The 18,819-nt window shown below is 39.5% G+C and overlaps 1 protein-coding gene across 2 annotated transcripts in view; it reads left to right on the top strand.

The window, feature by feature from the left end:
• LOC107699344 (sulfhydryl oxidase 1-like) overlaps positions 1-17,083 on the top strand; it is a 28,565-nt gene extending 11,482 nt beyond the window's left edge. For both annotated transcript variants that reach the window (XM_016500579.1, XM_016500588.1), the window contains 4 exons: positions 4,008-4,130; positions 5,251-5,389; positions 7,341-7,517; positions 15,376-17,083. In XM_016500579.1, the coding sequence (XP_016356065.1) occupies positions 4,008-4,130; positions 5,251-5,389; positions 7,341-7,517; positions 15,376-16,259 (1,323 nt within the window). In that variant the 3' untranslated portion in view covers positions 16,260-17,083. The remainder of the gene's footprint in view (positions 1-4,007; positions 4,131-5,250; positions 5,390-7,340; positions 7,518-15,375) is intronic.
• Positions 17,084-18,819: the final 1,736 nt, after the last annotated feature.

The raw sequence follows: 18,819 nt of genomic DNA, 5'->3' as shown, positions 1-18,819 counted from the left end.
ATATATATATATATATATATATATATATATATGAATAAAAAATGTTATGTTGAAATGTAAAAATATTTAAGCTCAGTCAGATACCTTCATTTTTATTTTTTTTTATACATAAATATACAGTATACATGTTCGCATATATGCTGGTGTGTGTGTGTGTGTGTGTGTGTGTGTGTGTGTTTTAACATAAAATCTCAAGTTATGATTTAAAATGAACAAATTAATTAATTTTCTGACAAGTACTAAGTAGAAAATATTTACTGCAAGACTAGTGGAGTTTGATGCAAAGTGTTTTCCTCGGTCACACTGTTGCTCAACGTATCTGGGTTTGCAGCACAATCCGGATTTGTATGAAACAGAACTTGTATTTCAGGATTAAAAGAGTGGATCTTGGAGACATGAGAGCATTACAAAGAGGTTTTAGGAATACTCATCTTTATCCTGCTTTCTTGAAAGAGGCTTCCCGCCACGCAAGAGGGAGAGAATAAAACAAGGAATTAGAAGGCAATTTGAGGTCCAGATTCAGCCATGACTCCATCTTTTATCTCAGGCCATGGTGTCCTAAATGACTGACTCTGTATTTCCTGTTTTCATTCTAACAACTTTCAGAGACCCCGATGTTGGTGGACAACTAGCACCTGCTGTTGGGTTGTGCTGTGATAACAGGGAAACAGTTTAGATGGCTTTTACATGGCCCACTTGTATATGTGTCCCAGAGGGTGAGATTAAACAGGAGTCTTCTTCAGGGCTGGGCTGACAGATGCCTTCTCTTTTGAACCTCTGCAGAGAGAGAGAGACTGTGGTTTTCTCAAATGCTGATACTAATCGGATTGGAGATGACATATTGCTAGGATGAAGTGGATTGTCATGGTCCGAAGGGGAGGAAGAAGGGAGAGCGGGGGGGTGGGGGGCTGAAACAGTAAGGACAGTGATTGGAAAGGGCTGTTTGTGGTTAGTGATCTATATCGTTGCTTTGGTAGATGGAATATGCAGAGGCTATATAGTCTTATACAGCATGATCGACAGTGTACTGTTGGAAAAACTGTCTGAATAACAGAGTGTCTCAGGAACCATTGCCTTCTCTTGAAAAGATAAACACTAGAGCGGTCACTAAAAGTAATTAGACACTTTAGCCACTCTTTAAAATGTCTGCATTTCATTGCATTAGACTGCAAAGTATCTTGGCATCTGCAAACAAATGACTTTTCTGAGCCATTTTTGCTGTTAACTTTAACAAACTGGTTCAATTTTTAGTAGATGCGTGAAGTCAGTTCCCCTCAAGTTCTCATAGGTGTAGTACATCACATTTAACTATGGGCATGTAACTTTTGACAACCAAATACAGTAACAAACCAACTGCTGAACAGTAGGTCTGTGTTATCAGTAACACTGTACAATAAGGCTCAATTCTTTAACATTATTTAATGCATTAGGTTTTATTAACAAAGTAACACTGTATTGACGATATCGATTTAAAACCGACTTTGCTTGAAAAGTAAAAATTGTGTTTGTGATGTATTTCTCTGAAATAAATGCTACTTTTGATATATAATGCAATGGCTTTCATACATACAATGGTATGCTACTGTTCAAAAGTTTGGGGTTGGAAAGTTTTTTTTTTAATGCTCACTAAAGCTGCATTTATTTATGCAGTAAAATTGGTAATATTGTCAAATATTATTGAAATTTATTTTTAAATGTGATGTCAAAGCTGAATTTTCAACAGCCATTGAAAAATGTATTGTACAATGTATTGTGACTCCAGCCTTCAGTGTCACATGATCCTTCAGAAATCATTCTAATATGCTGAATTGCTGCTGAAGAAACATTTCTTATTATTGTCAGTGTTAAAAACCGCTATGCTGCTTAATATTTTTGTGGAAACTGTGACACTTTTTTCAGGATTCTTTGATGAATAGAAAGTTCCAAAGAACAGCATTTATTTGAAATAGAAATATTTTGTGACATTGTAAATGTATTTACTGTCACTTTTAATCAGTTAATCAAATTAATGCATCCTTTAAAAAAACAAAAAAAATCTTACTGACCCCCAAACCCTTCAACGGTAGTATAAGTGTTGCCCAAGTGTCTAAATACTTTGGGGGCGGTGTATATCAAAGTGTGTGAGCCAGTTCACAGCATTCTTTTCCATTCTCAGCTTATACTTTTAGTTCTCCTTTAAAGTATTAACCAGCTCAAATATTGAGTCTATTATGATTTGTCTGTTTACTTTTTCTTTGCAACTCTTAAAGAGACCTCACAGTATAACAGAATGATTCCACAGCCTTTCATTCACTCGCTGCCAGAACCCCGGAGAGTTATTCACATCGCCCTTGTTGTTTTGATTTGTAGAGATTCAGAGTTTTCACCTAGTTTTGAACAATGCCTTTTGTTTGAGCAATCCCAGATTACCCTCTTCAACACCCAGCTCTGTTAATGAGCTTTTCACACTAGTTAGAGGCCAGACCAAAACATAGATCTATTCAATCACACACACACACACACACACACACACACACACTAACACACACTCAGGGAAGGACTAGAGACTTTCTCCTTTTCCCACCTGTGCAGCTCTGATTAGCTTTCCGCCTTGGCTGCATTCTCAATGGCCGAATCTCCCAGATTAAGGAAACAAATCAGAATGGAGTGGGGCGTTGGGGTTAAGTAAATCTCCGCAAGGCCTTTTTAAGTGAGCTGCGTTTTAATAGAGATCCTGTTAGAGGGTGATGAATAGAAGGTCGCACCATGCTGAACAGATGGCCACAGGAAAATTGAAAAGACACAAGAGCACAAATCAAAGAAAGGTGCACCTCTGGGATCCAGTGGGGCCTCCTCACAAACACACACTCAGACACACAGGCCTTGGCCTGCACTAATGTGGCTGTGTTCATGGGGCCGTGACGGAGTGTTAGCGTTGGCTTTGTGGCCCCAGCTCAGACACAGAATTGTAAGGTCAGCACTGGCATCCATCCAGGGCCATTGAATCTATCCATTCCCTCGTGCCACATGGAGTGTTAGCGTTGGCTTTGTGGCCCCAGCTCAGACACAGAATTGTAAGGTCAGCACTGGCGTCCATCCAGGGCCATTGAATCTATCCATTCCCTCGTGCCACACGGCTCAGGCTGGTCATTACTTCACTGAGCTTCCAGAGACTTCCACACACACACAATCTTTAACTCTATTAAATTTGCACTGGTGTAAGCAAGAAGCGTGTTTACCAATTCAGTGTTGCTTTTTAATACTACAGAACAATGAAAACGTAATATTTATTATTATTTGTGATTCATTCATTCATTCATTTATTAATTCTATATTGTTCTTTGTGTTCTTTGTTTCTTTCAGTTAAAAAAAAACTAATTTTAATATAATAATAATAATAATTGATTAATTGGTCATTTATAATAATAGTAATAATTATGTTTTTATTGGTTAATGTGTTGTGAATAATAATAATGGTGATGATGATTGTTATTTTTATTATTATCATTATTATTATAGAATAAATAATACAATATATTAAGCTGTTTTTAAACCATAGAAACAAAGAACACAATGTATTGTAACAAGAATAATAATCAAGAAATCTTTGACCAATCAATAATAATAATAATAATTATATTTTTAATGTTTAATGTGGAATGAATAATAATAATAATCACAATAATAGTAATTATTATTATTGGTATTATTAACATCATTTTATAATTGTTAATATGTCTTGAATCTGTGATATTTATCTTTAAATGGGCATTTTCTCACTGCTTTCCCTGACTGTAAATCTTCAGAGCATTGCAGTGTGCCTTTTCACTGCCACTTAGCGTCTTCTAGTAGCACATTAGCAAATCTAGTGATCTTACCATTTGACAACAGCTACTGGTGCTGCAGAAATAGCTGTCACATTTATTAGGTTTAAAAGGACTTATGTAAATGATGAGATGTTTTAGCCTAGCCTGGTCCCAAACACAAGTGTATGGCTGTGTATGTGATTATGTGCTTTGCTTGTGTAGCATTTCCCAGGTCGTCCATCTGTAAAGAGTGCACTGAAGACCGTGGACAGCTGGTTACAGCAACAGAAGGGGACAGAGATCAAATACAGCGATTTTAGAGATGTCCTGGACAACACTGTGCAGGTTAGACAAGCTTACCTGAGCAGAACATCTCCAGAAAGAGCTTTTGTTTTATTTATTTATTTTTCTTTTACAGCTATAAATGATATTAGTAATGATTAATTAGAATTTTGACAACCAGACATTTGATATAGCAAAGTACTGCATTTATTTAAAAAGGTACCTGAATTTGTCAATACCTTGACATAAGCATTTCTCCACACTTGGGTCATGAGGTCAGTGTATTGGGATGCTGTCACTCATGTAAATTTATTAAAACGTCTGTTTGAACTATTTAAGCCACTGCAAGCACAATTTCAAGCCATGACATTCAACATCATATGCAGCTTGCATAAAAATGATTTCATATGGCTAAGCGTGGTGATGCACTATGGTTAAATGTTCAAATCTAGTCAAAAAAGAGATTTACTTAATGGGATAGTTCACCCTGATATGGATATTCTGTCATCATATACACAAAAATATATATTTTTTTAGTTTTTAGATAGTTTTTGTTCATACAGTGAAAGTCAGTGGCGTCCAAAACACATTGGGCTGCACTGACTTTCATTTTTATGGACAAAAAATACTGAGACATTTTTAAAAATATCTTCTTTTGTGAGGAAAGTCAGTCAAGAGAGTAAATGACAGAATTTTCGTTTTTTGTTGAACAAGGATTTACGATGCTGAAGCTCAGATGCCTACACACACAAACATACACAGAAGCAGTTAGTGACATCATTAGCTTTTAGCCCCCCAGTTAATGAATCAATGAATCAATGAGGAAGGAAAAGGGCTGGTGTCATCAAGATCATCGCCTCTTATAGACACACCCACCAATCAACTGCTGAGTGACTCTGCACAGGAGACTGACCAGTGGGAGATCTTGATTAATTCCAAAACAGACCAAAGAGTTTAATGCTGTTTGATATGGGCTTTTAATTATGTGAAATATGATTGAAAATGATCCCTGAAGAGATTTTATGTCTTCTAACAGTCATACCTGCTTTAATTGCAGTATCCACCTCACTTCATTTGAAGAGTGACTGAAAGGAAAATTGATTGTTTTCAATTGATTCTTGATGTTTAAGTGAAACACAAGTCAATTGGGACTGTATGTTTGTATGTGTGTGTGTGCTTTTAGACGAGTGATGCAGTGTTGCCTGAGGGTGTACAGTGGGTGGGCTGCCAGGGATCTCAATCCCATTACCGTGGATACCCCTGCGCCTTTTGGACCCTCTTCCATGTGCTCACAGTGCAGGCTAAAGAAATGGGCATCCCAGGTATTTTTAACATGTACAGCGCCTCAACTAGACCACAGTATTAGTTATTTAGTGACTGCGCCTTCTTCTTAGAAATTGTAAGTAGTAGAGTAGCCTTCCAAATGTTATGCTTAAGGCCACATTGCCGATATGGAGCGTCTCTTGTGGGTCGAGAACCCACAACCTTCTGGTAATGAGCCCAGACTACATGAAATGGCATTCGCCACCCTTATTACTTCTGTAAAATGACATATTTCAGAGTGAAACAGAATATTAAATGAAAAAAAAAGAGGCGAGACTTAATTTTATCTATTGGGAATTAATATTACTGTGAAAAGTGTCTGTTCTATACCAGAATTTGCAGTCAGTTGTGAAAGACTGTGAAGTCTACATGGCCAAAAAGGAAAGTTGTTTAGTACATTTTTCTGAAAGAATTTTCTTTGTAGTAATGTGCACTGATGTTTACAATAAGATAAGAAACAGTGTTCCTGTAGCTCAAACAGTAGAGCGCACCAAGGTCATTGGTTTGATTCCCAAGAAACTGATTAAATATATACCATGAATGCAATGTAAGTCGATTTGTATAAAAACGTCTGCCAAATGCATAAATGTAAATGTGAGTATTAAGAGAAAAAGATCAATTTTGACTTCATGACTTTTTAATGATTTCAGGCTTTTAAAAAGCAACATCATCTTTCAGAAATGCAATGTGTTGAGAAAAACTAATCAATTAAACATTGTGTGTGTGTGTGTGTGTGTGTGTGTGTGTTTCTGCTATAGACCTTATGTAAATGAAACGCTGTAAGTGGTCTAATGAAGCTTGGGCTGAATTCTGTGGCCCATCTTGGCCTGTTGTTGACCTCAAGAGCTGCCATCAGCTGCCCTATGTCACAACCTTCAAGACCCTTTTGAGATGGATGAGCCCTGTCTATTGTGTAAAGAAGGCCGACATGATTCTGTACTGTGCTGTGTGTGGCCGTCTGTGCATTCCTCTAGCATATTTATGGTGCTTTTTGTTGAAAAATCCATCTTCACCCCATACAAATATACATGGAGTGTCATGTTCCAGGAAACCAGTGCGTCACTGTTATTCTTGGGCCTTGTTTTGCTGCTGGAAAAGTAATTGTGTTTAGGTAGAAGAGAGGGATTTGTTTAGATTATTGGAATCTGAAGGGTTAATATAAGACCCAGTGAACACAGCTTCTCCACTCACACTTAATCCAGCAGCTTACAGTGGGCGGAAGAGAAGTGGAGGGGGCGTCTGCGTGTGGATGCATGTTTGTGTTTGTGCGAGCGGGTGGAGGGGGGTCATGTAACCTGCAGATGGAAGGCCAGGGACGGGGTGTCCATCTGTCCACTGGCAATGCTCTGAATTATGTCCACCAGCTAAACAGAAATAAAGAATTGTACTTACCACAACACCAAACTAACATAAAGAGCATTCAGAGTCAGAGCTGACCTGTCCATCTCTCCTCGTACCTGCAGTGACTTATACTCAGAATGTGTTGTGTTTGAGAGAATAAATTCACAAGAATTAATGTAGGTTAATCTGAGGTCCAGAGGTTAGTTAGTTAGTGGCCTATTGTGTGTCTGAAAATGGTTTGCTGCATTTTTGGATAGATTACAATTTGCTTGTGGAGATATACAGTTGAAGATCAAATATGATGTTATTATGTACTGTAGTATATTTTTCATGAAGCTGTTATTGTAGAATTAGCAGTTTTTCATTATTTATACTACAATAAGTGATAAAATTACTGTAATATCGTAAGTATATAATATTATAAAATAAAATGTAATACTAATGCATGATATTATAATATATTGATAATATAATATTTTTCATATGCTTCATACACCCAAAACTGGCAGCACTCCTTTTCTTGCAATGACTCTTTTGTTCTTTTTTTGTAACTTCCTCTTTTTGCCCATTTTCTCTTTTCTTTCTTCTCTTTCTGTCTCTTGATCTCAGATCCTCAGGAAGTGTTGCAGGCGATGAGAGGTTATGTCAGCAGTTTTTTCGGATGCAGGCCATGTGCAACTCACTTTGAGAGTATGGCCCAAGAGAGCATGGATCATGTGACCTCGCTGTCTGCCGCTGTCCTCTGGCTGTGGTCTCGCCACAACCGGGTCAACAACCGTCTGGCAGGTCGGTATTTTCAATGTAAACAAATGTAAAGTGTTAAACACATTATACAGTTATACAGTTGCTCCAAAGTATTTGGACAGTGTTTTTTTTTTTTTTTCACTTAAGTTGGAAATACACACTTCAATTTACTGCACTAAAAACGCTTTTCTGAGCAATTTTTCCAATTACTTTTAACCAGTTGGTGGCATCAGGGTGATTTTTAGTTGATGTGTGAAGTCGGTTCCCCTCAAGCTCACAAAGGTGTCCTAGCAGAGTAACCACAGTTGTCATTTATCACATTAACTACATGGACATGTTCACATGACCAGAAAGTGTCAATATTTTTTTGTCTACATTTTGAACAGTATATCTACCACCTCATAATTAAAAATCTAAAAAACCTTTTTCTTGACCGGTTTGTTTGTGCTATGTTTCTGTACAATAAATGCCACTTGGTATGGCTTTTAAGTAGGGATGCACCGATACCACTTTTTCCAGTAATTCACTCAACAAGCTCGCGCATCTGCGCCGCCGTGCGCTCAATCCACTCAGCCCGCTTTGCTTATCAACTCGCGCACATCAGCTATACAGGCGTTAATACTGAATGTTTAACATTATATTCATTGCATACATATACTTCGTAGACATTCTTAATCTCTAATAACTCCATTCTGCTGTCTGTTGTTCTGTTGTCGGTGTTTCATTGTCTGAATATGGCACTTATCACATGCTGTGTGGTATCGGCGTTTGGTATCGGGGCATTTTAACGAGTACGAGTACAAGTACAGGAGCTCAGTATCGGTGCATCTCTACTTTTAAGTGTGTCCAAATACTTTTTGCGTGCCGTAATAAACCAAGGATATTATTCAGTCCTGTCACTGCTGTCCATAGTATAGAGCAGGAGAAAAGAGAGCACACCAGGAGTTTTTTTTTCTCTCCAGAGCACCAGTGCAGCTTCTTCCCTTTAAATCCCTTTAATTCGCCGATCCTCTGGGCAGACACCAGCTGTCCTGTTCCCTTCTATCTGTCTATCTCTGTATTTCTCTCTCCCTACACTGACATCCATCCCTTTTTCTATTTCTCACACTTTCTGTTGCATTTTATTTTATTTTATTTTGATGTTATACTCATTTATTGTTCTGGTAGGAACATTGTGTTTTTTAATCTTACAACTTTTGGTTAGAATTCCTTAGTAAAAGTGCACAGAGTTATTATGTTATTTATTGACATTTCATAAATAAAATCTTAGTTCTTTCTGATAACCTGTCAGCTCGCATGGCTGTTGTCCATAAGGTGCTATAAAGGGAGTTAGTTGCCTCTCTTCACACTTGCTTAATTCATTTGTTTGTCATCTTTTGATGTCGCCTGCCTCTTTAGCGTCTGTCCCTTTTTACCAGCCATGAAGTCATGAATAATTGGACAAAAGTGTCCCCCATGTGTGTCCCCCTATGGCTCTTCTGTGTCCCCTGGTCCCCCCTCACTTCTGCTGATTAGGTCTCACGGTTTCTCATGTCCCGGGAGAGTCATTCCAGCCGCTTGACAATTGATACTACAACAGTGTGTCCTGCCTGGGGCACGCGGCCCTCTATTCCCCAGACGGCCGGGACAGCAGGTGGCACACGCCACGCCGCCAGCATCAAGCCTTCCTCTGCTTTGTAATCTCTGGCCCAAGTAGCTAACGCAAAGTGTATGTGAGGTGGGTGGCACTGACCCCTCCTCCTCCTTTGCCTTCTACCCTCCGACACCCTTTATTCCTCTCGGTTCCCAAGAGAGACCCTCCTCCTCCTGATCGTGAGCCTCTTTAATAGTTCCCTCCCACCTCGCACACACACACACACGCAGCTAACCAGGCATGAATAGTGGCCTATTAGTATCACTGCTGCACAATTAATTTAACTGGCATAAAGGCCCAGGCAACAAACTTCAGCCCAGCGCTACTGCCACTTGTCGAGGGAGGAGACGTCTACAGAAGACAAATAAGTTTACCTTTGTGAAGCTGATTGGGGAGATTCTTTATTTGCACTCTCACTTCTGTCCTGGTTTATTGCATACTGTGATGTATACTGCCTACAATTTTTTTAAAATAGTACGAGAAATAGTATGCAGCATGTGACCTTGCAACATTGATTGTTTAATTCAGCAAATGCTGTCAATTTGTTTTCTCAGAAACAAATGTTTTATTTTTTTTTTTATTTTTCTTTAACCTAAACTCATTATTTGATCCATCTGCCAAAATTAAGGAAGACATTATAAAGTAACACAATGCTGGGGTGTTTTGTGTGGTTGCTAAGGTGTTCAGGGAAGTTATTAATGAGTTGCTATGTGGTTGCTTGCTACTCGCTGTGTTCTGTGTGGTTGCTAGGGCATTGCTATGCTGTGCTAAGGTATTCAGAGAGGTTTGCTAGGGCGTTGCTGTGCAGTTGCCAAGTTTAAGGAAGCAATGTTAAACCTGGTTGATACTTGCTGGGGTGTTCTGTGTGGTTGCTAGGGCATTGCTGTGTGTTGATAAAGTGTTCAGATAGGTTTTAATGAGGTACCATGTGGTTTCTACTTGCTAGGGTGTTCTGGGTGGTTGCTAGGGTGTTGCTATGCAGTTGTCAACATTAAGGAAGCAATGTTAGATGTAATTGATACTTGCTAGGGTGTTCTGTGTGGTTGCTAGGACATTGCTATACTCTTGCTAATATGTTTAGAGAGGTTTTTAATGAGTTACTATGTGGTTGCTACTTGCTAAGATGTTCTGGGTGGTTGCTAGGGCGTTGCTATACAATTGCTAAGGAAACATATTCTTTTGGGCTGTCCCGGTTTTAATGCAAGTAGAAAGCTCTTTTATGAAGTTAGTTCACTTAAGGACTTTAGTAAGATTTTGCCTGAAAAGGTATTAGAATTTTTATCATATGTTAATTTAAAAAATCTTGTATAATATTACTTGCTGTGTTTGTTTGTTTGCTTGGTTTTTATTGTATATTTGTATTTTTGTAATTGAGTTTTTGCCATGAAAATAGCCTCAGATGCTGACATGGCATTAAATAAAATTATACTACTACAGTTGCTAAGGTGTTCTGAGAGGTTTTTAATGTGTTGCTGTATAGCTACTACTTGTTATGGTGTTTTGGATGATTACATTGCTATGTAGTTAAGGTGTTCTGAGAGTTTTTTTTTTAACAAATTGCTATGTGGTTGCTACTTGCTAAGGTGTTCTGTGCGGTTGCTAGGGAATGTTATGTGCTTAATACAGTGTTGCTATGTGGTTGTTATTTTCTAGTTTGTTCTGGGTGTGTGCTAGGACGTTGCTATGTAATTGACAAGGTGTTTTGAGAGGTTTTTATTGAGTTGCTACAGTATATGGTTGGTGATTGCCAAGGTGTTCTTGGTGGTTGCTAGCATGTTTCTGTACTGTTGTTAATGTGTTCTGAAAGGTTTTTTAATGTGTTGCTGTGTGGTTGCTAGGTTGTTCTTAGGTGGTTGCATAATGGCTCATTTAAAAAAACCTACCTACACTTTAGATTAGGGAACACTATTAACTATTAATTAGTTGCTTATTAGCATGCATGTTACTAGCATATTGGCTGTTTATTAGTACTTATAAAGCACATATTAATGCCTTATCCTGCGTGCATACCTACTACAACAACTACCTTACTATCAATAAGCAGTAATTAGGAGTTTATTTTAGGATTCCGTTGCAGTTTTCTGCAGAGAATCTCCGCTCCCTAGCAAATAAAACAGACTAACTACTACTCCTCACCCGCACAAACAATGACTTTTTAAACTCTGCTGCGCTTTGCTTCAGGGAAACCTGGTTGAACGGAGCCATCCCAGACAGCGCGTTTCATCTAACAGGCTTCCAGCTGTTCAGAGCAGATTGCGTCACCGAGTCGTCTGGGAAAACGAGAGGTGGTGGATTATGTTTTTATATCAACGAAGGCTGGTGTACAGATGTTACAGTTTTAAAGAAGATGTGTGCTGCCCAAATTTGGAAGCTTTCTTTATTAACTGTAAGCCTTTTTATTCGCTGCAGGAGTTTTCCTCGTTTATTCTGGTGAGTGCATACATTCCTCCTGAATCCTGATGCGTGTGTGAGCTCGACGCTAGAACAGCTGGCTGATCAGATCACACACACAGAGCAGAGTACTCTTTCATTATCCTTCTCGGTGATTTTAATAAAGCTAATCTCATCTGCGAACTGCCTAAATACAGACAGCACATCACATGCCCACCAGGGAAAACAATATACTGGACCATTGCTACACAGTTTTAAAGGATGCATACAACTCTGTCCCCCAAGCGGCACTGGGACTCTCTGATCACTGTTTGGTTCATCTTCTACCAGCCTACAAGCAGAAACTTAAATCTGCGAAGCCTGTAGTAAGAACTTTAAAGAGATGGACCAATGAAGCAGAGCGGGATTTACAAGCCTGCTTCGACTGCAATGATAGGAGTGTTTTTGAGGCTGCAGCCACTGATCTGTATGAGCTCACTGACACCATGACATCCTACATCAGTTTCTGTGAGGACATGTGTGTTCCCACCAGGACCTATTTAACATTTAACAACGACAGACCTTGGTTCAGTGCAAAACTCAAACAGCTTCTCCAGGCCAAAGAGGATGCCTACAGGAGTGGGGACAAAGCCTTGTACAAATAGGCCAAGTACACACTGAATAGGGCGATAAGAATAGCTAAGAGATGCTTCTCTGAAAAGCTAAAAAAAAAAACAGTTTTCAAGCAACGATCCTACATTAGTGTGGAAGGGCCTGAAAACCATCACCAGCTACAAGACCCATCCCCCAGCACTGTGGAGAATCCACTTTTAGCCAATGGTTTGAATGAGTTTTATTGCAGGTTTGAAAAGCCTGGTCTCACACCCCACATCTGCTCTGACCGTCTCACAACACAGCCATCAACACCCTCCCCTTCCCTCCCTCCTACTGCTTCTCAGCCTGCACTTAAAATCTGTGAAGATGATGAACGCAAAGTCTTCAGGAAACAGAAGATAAGGAAAGCCTGTGCTGTCCAGCTGTCATCCATCTTCACACTGGTCTTCAACAGATCACTGGATCTGTGTGAAGTCTCCTCCTTCTTCACATGCTCCACCATAATTTCGGTACCCAATAAACCAAAAATCACAAGACTAAATTACTACAGACCTGTTGCTTTAATGTCTGTGGTCATGAAGGCATTTGAGAGACTGATGTTGGCCTACTTGAAGGACATTACTGGACTGCCTGCAGTTTGCTTACCGAGCAAACAGGTCTGTGGATGATGCAATTAACATGGGACTGCACTACATCCTCCAACATCTGGACAAACCAGGGACTTATGCAAGGATCCTGTTTGTGGACTTCAGCTTCGCTTTCAACACCATCATCCCGGATACCCTTCTGATTAAACTGACACAGCTCTCTGTACCTCTGTATCATCAGTTTCCTGACAGACAGGCAGCAGCTAGTGAGGCTGGGGAAACTCACATCCAACACCCGCACCATCAGCACTGGAGCTCCTCAGGGGTGTGTGCTCTCCTCACTGCTCTTCTCCCTCTACACAAATGTCTGCACCTCTAAAGACCCCTCTGTCAAACTCCTGAAGTTTGCAGACGACACTACAGTCATCGGTCTCATCCAGGACGGAGACGAGTCTGCTTACAGACAAGAGGTTGAGCAGCTGGCTGTCTGGTGCAGTCACAACAACTTGGAGCTGAACACGCTCAAAACTGTGGAGATGATTGTGGACTTTAGGAGAAACCCCCCTGCACTCCATTGACTCTATTGTGAAAAAGGCCAGGCAGAGGTTGTACTTCCTTCGTCAACTGAAAAACCTTCCACAGGCACCGATGACACAGTTTTACTCAGCTGTGATTGAGTTGGTTCTGCGCACTTCTATAACTGTCTGGTTTGGGTCAGCCAGCAAATCAGATATAAGAAGACTGCAACGGACTGTTAGGACAGCTGAAAGGATAATTGGTATGCACCTGCCCAATCTTCAGGACTTGTACAACTCCAGAGTGAAGAAATGGGCAGGTAACATCACAGCACATCTCACCCCTGCCACCACCTGTAGGCAGACGTTGCAGGTATCTGTGAACTAGAACATCTAGGCATAAAAACATTTTTCTCCCCATGCCATCTCCAGCTTAAAGAGCTAACAAAGAAATTACCACCTGTCTTCAAATACTTATGGCTATGCTAAGTATACACAATAGCATTTTAAAAAATTTATTTTGTGCATTTGTCACACTGAAAATGGCAGGTCAAGCCAGGCATTTCCATTGTGGGATACATTTTTCATGCAGTGTAGACTGCTTTTATACTGGTATTTGTTGCATTTTTTGCATACTACAAGATTAGTAAGGTAGTATGCCATTCTAAACATAACTATTGTTCCCTCTCTCTTCCTCTGTCTCGTCCTCTGCTTGAAAATGCCAAGGAGAAGATTAGCCTGTATGTTTGTTTTGCATTTGTTTAGTCAGTCCTCCAATCCTCCCTTCATCTGAACACAGGAGCCCTGCCCACCCATCGGCACTTACATTCACTCCCGCTTTACTGAAACTGTCCTGCATGACGGCTCCTTCTCTGTTCACATGCATGAATATTAATGCACCGCCCTGGCAAGCTTTGTATCAATGTTAACAGTGATACAGCTGAAGTCACCTTTGTGCTGAAGGGCTCCATGATTAAAAGTAAGATCTTCATAGGCATTGCATCACATCACAGCCAGATATGAGTGCTGTCACAGAGCCATGCATAAAGACCCCTGGGTTCCCGTAGACACATAGTAAAATTGATGTATCTCTTATGTAAAGTGTGGTATGCAGAGTACATCCACACATGCATATATACATCAGATTAATCTACGTAAGAGATGGGGGAGGGATGTAAACTAAACGCTGCTGCCACCTCTTGTAGTGTCCCGGCCACCCCGTGACATCCGCCACAAGCAATTTATTAGCGGATGCCTCCGTCTGGGGTGGCGTTTGGGGGAGGGAGGAAAGGAAAACATCTAAAGGGAAAAAATAGTAATTCATTAGAGGGAGAGCTGCAGCCCAGAGGTGCTGGCTTTCATATTCAATTTGGAGATGGTGGCATGTTCACAGGGGGTGTGAAGAGAAGGGATAAATTATTAATCTTTTTAAAATGGGTTAAAGCCTGTTTTAAGCCTAGGTTAAGAAAGGTTTGAAACTTCTGCTGGATTAGCAAGTGAATCTCATGAAAACATATATAAATATATAATACATTTTTCATACATTATAATACATTTTAATATAAATATTATTTATGGTATGTTATTTATATTATGTATAAATTAAGCCTTTTAGGCTTTTGAAGTGTTAAATTATTTTTATAACAATCACATTTTCCCCATAAATTGCTGATTTATTGCATGCAGAGAATTTACTTTTGAGGTTTTTTTATTTCAGTTATTCTCAATAATTGTTCTCGTTTGATTCTTATTACTTTAATTTTCCTGTATTAGAAACAAAAATCTTTTACTTAAACCAGAATAAATTAAAAGTTGTACAATAGTACCATGATGTATACAGTAAATAGTTTACAATTTATATATATATAATTGTTTATATATAATCGTTTTTTGTTTTACTGTAATGAGGATGGGATTTATTTTTTTTTTAAATAAGCTTCATTTCCTTAATGCAAAATATAATTTCTACATTTATTTATTGATTGATTTTGAGTTGAAATATGACTTGAACATGTTCTTGATTTTATGTACATGATAACATGATTTCAGTTGTGAAAAGGGAAAGTTGTGATTTACTTGTTCATTGTCAAAACTCATCCTTTGATTTATGGTTGAACTCCTCTTTTGACTGTTTATGAAATGATGAAACTCCTAAAAGCTGTTTTTGTTATCCCACACAGGAGACCTTAGCGAGGACCCCCATTTCCCTAAGATTCAGTGGCCGTCTCCGGAGTTGTGTCCTAGCTGTCATGGATTAAAAAAGACTGGTGAGCACCACTGGGACCAAGAGGAGGTGCTGACCTTCCTCCGAAACTACTTTTCCTCAGCTCACATTCTAATGGACTACCTGCAGGACGAGACCCAAGCTCTCATCCATCAGAGGAACCGACTCGCGGCAGCTCGGATGGAGAAAGAAGCCAGACGTGGGGCGGAAAGGAGAGCTCGAGAGGTTCTGGACAACCGCCCTGACGAAGAGCCTCAAGAAGAAGAGCAGCAGGAGGAGGAGGAAGGGGAAGAACCAGCAATGGAGGAGCAGACTGGTGAGCCATACCCTGTGGGGTTAGAGAGAATGGGGGTGGCTGGAGCGGACAAGGCCAATTACCAGGCACCTTGGGAGAAGCCACAGCGGCCGCAGTCCCAACGCAAACCAAAAATTGTGGGAATTAAACTACAGGAGCCCCAAGAAAACATAGTAGACCTGGACTTATTTGTCAACCAACACTATAAAGCCAAAGCCCTCCGAGCTGCGGCCATGTCTGGCATAGTGCGACAGAGGAGTCTGAAGAAGAAGGAGGATGTGGAAGACCTCCAGTTTGAGGGAGGCTGGAGGGTGAAGCGAGACCTGGGAAGCCAGGAGGAGAACCTTGGTGCTGGGGTCGGGATAGAGCCATACCCCAGACCGCACAGCAAGCGCTGGATGTCCCTGCACAGCGTGGGATTCTCCAGGCTGGATGTGAGCCTGTGTGTCCTGCTGTACCTCCTCTCCACCATGTGTCTGCTCGCCATGTACCTGTATTTCAAACTGAGGTTAAAGCTGCGACGTGCTAAATTGTCTCTGCCCTAGAGCATCGCTCCAGTGCAAACTAATACTTTTTAGGAGGAATGACTAAATCTCACAATCTGTGGCTACTAGAGAAACCGTAAGCTTCAGCGCCAAAGTATGGATGCACAGAAATCGAGAGTTTATGAAGTACTGTTTTTAATTTGATGGTGATTAATGCCAAAGTGTTGTTTTACAGACCCTACACTTGTCCTTGAAGGGCTGCTTGTGGTCTGATTTTTTTTTTTTTACTCCTTCTGTAAGTTTATTTCTTTGAAGCATCTGGCGATGGAAAAATTATCATCATAATTGATGTCTTTTATTTGTTTATTTTACAAAAACGAATTTTTATATGACCACTCATCGAAGAATTCTTAAACTTTTTAGTGCACATCATTTCTAAAAGCACCAATCATTTTATATAATTTTTTCAATCATAAGATTTAGATTTGAGAAATACTTTAACACAAAAACAAAGCATCTTTAACACGACCACTTTTAAGTAAAAGAATTAAAACACTTGAAATGCATTTTTTTTTTTTTTTTGGAATTTGGACCCCAGTTAACTCTTATTGTGGTTGTTATAATGAAAATATACCCCTCATTGATAGAGCTACATCTTTATGTGTGTTTAATCCATTTTAAATTTCACTGTGATCTCACTGCCTGTCCATTCCCTGTGCCTTTCTGAGCAAATATTAGATTTTTTTCACAAAAATATTTTAAGATGTAAATTTGTACCGCGGAGCAACTCTATACAAGTACCTGAAACAATAAGAATTACAGACATTATAGTTTGCCCATTTGGTAAGCAAAAATTAACATTCATACTGAAATGGAGTGCTTTGCTGGGTAAAATCTGATTAAATTTTTTTTTTTTTTTAAATATCTTTCTTGTATTGTTTTTAAAACTCCAATTTGTTTTCTGGCATGGAATGAGATACATGACGTGTGCTTTTTATGTCCAGTATCTTTAAAACCAATAGTTGGTGTGCGACCCAAACTAATCTGACTGTGACTGTCAATCAGTTGAGTAAACAAATGCTGGAATACACTACACAACTTTTGTTCACATTTTTGGCCTGATTTACAGTCTGGAATCAACACTAGTTGTCTAAAGTCAGAGGCGGTCTGCAAATTTTGGCCAGTCGGAGTTGACAGAAAATTGCATATGATGGGTTCATATTATGATTCTATCAATTTGGAGAATTTCAAACTTTCAATTTTAGAACACTGTTTTCTTTGGTTTCATCATGTCATAATTTTCCGTTTTTCCTCTGTTACCATTTACAAAGTCAGCAAGTGTATGATGCCTAGTGTTTTAAAAATTGTTCAGTCATGTAGTGTATTCCAGCCTTTAGTTTTAGACCATCCCTGAAGATTTTACTAATTTCTCAATCAAACCTGTGTAAAACACTGTAAACTATGTGATCGTTCATGATATGCCATCACTGTAACATCTTACTTCATTGTAACATTTCCGAAGCCAGAGCATCATTCACCCTATCAGTGCCCTCAGTGCCATATGCAGAGCTCATGTGTTGTGTTTAAGGGTGTCTGGGGTCAGGAGTGGTCTGGGAAGGGGTGAGCGAAGAACAAGCCTGTTGCCATCTGGTCTGTTTTGCTAGCTAAATCCTAACAATTTCATTGGGATTATAGCAAGTGCGTAATCCTGCTTTCCTTTGGGTCTGCGGGAGATTACCACGGGGATTAGCCCCCACCGATAATAAACTTTATTAAAGCGCAATCAGCTTTCAAGGCCTCTTCCCTCACACACTTGGAAGTTGGCTGTGCCCGGGAGGGGGTTCTGACCCCAGGGAGAGAGGCTCTGAAGAGGAGCGCTGGAAAACAAGGGTTTGAAGTGTTCCAGATTACAGGCTCATCTGAAGGACACCATCACTTGATCTTGAGTTTTAGGGTTTTCGTGGAAATCTGTGCTTCACCCTTTTGTCCCACATCTCTATCTGCTTGTCCCATTTTTTTCCTGTACTAGATGTACTGTAAACCTTTGTGTCGACAGTGTTTGAAAACTGTATTGAAAAGAAAAGTTCTGAAGTTCAAGGCTTCTAGCAGAGGACAAAGAGGATGAGTATAGATCATATGATCAAACAAAGAATTTTCTGAATTTATTTGTTGCATTTAAAGGGACAGTTCACCCAAAAATCATCATTTACTTACTCATATTATTCCAACCCTTTATGACTTGCTTAGATCTGTGGAACATAAGATGTTTTGAAGAACAACATTGGATTCCATTTGATTTTCATTGTAAGGTCAAAAAATGTTCAAAAGATAGACATTTAATTTTGGGGTGTAAACTGTCCTTTTAAGATTTATTTAAGTGAGCTGTACTGTTACTTTTCTAGGTGATTAGAGTTATAATTTTCGCACAGGAGATTCAAACATCAGCAACAACATTGAAGGAGTTACCCAAGTCATATCCACAGATCAGAGTACCATGGAGACTTGGACTCTTTTGACTTTTGGATCAGTAAGCAACCACGCAAAACACCTTAGGAACTGCACAGCAACACTATAAAAAACACTTAAAACACCTTAGCAACCACAAAGCAATACCCTTGCA

Source organism: Sinocyclocheilus anshuiensis, unplaced genomic scaffold, assembly GCF_001515605.1.
Source record: "Sinocyclocheilus anshuiensis isolate Anshui unplaced genomic scaffold, SAMN03320099.WGS_v1.1 scaffold477, whole genome shotgun sequence".
Classification (NCBI taxonomy): domain Eukaryota; kingdom Metazoa; phylum Chordata; class Actinopteri; order Cypriniformes; family Cyprinidae; genus Sinocyclocheilus; species Sinocyclocheilus anshuiensis.
Note: the sequence above shows the minus strand (reverse complement) of the source record. Positions and strands in the feature narration are given on the sequence as shown.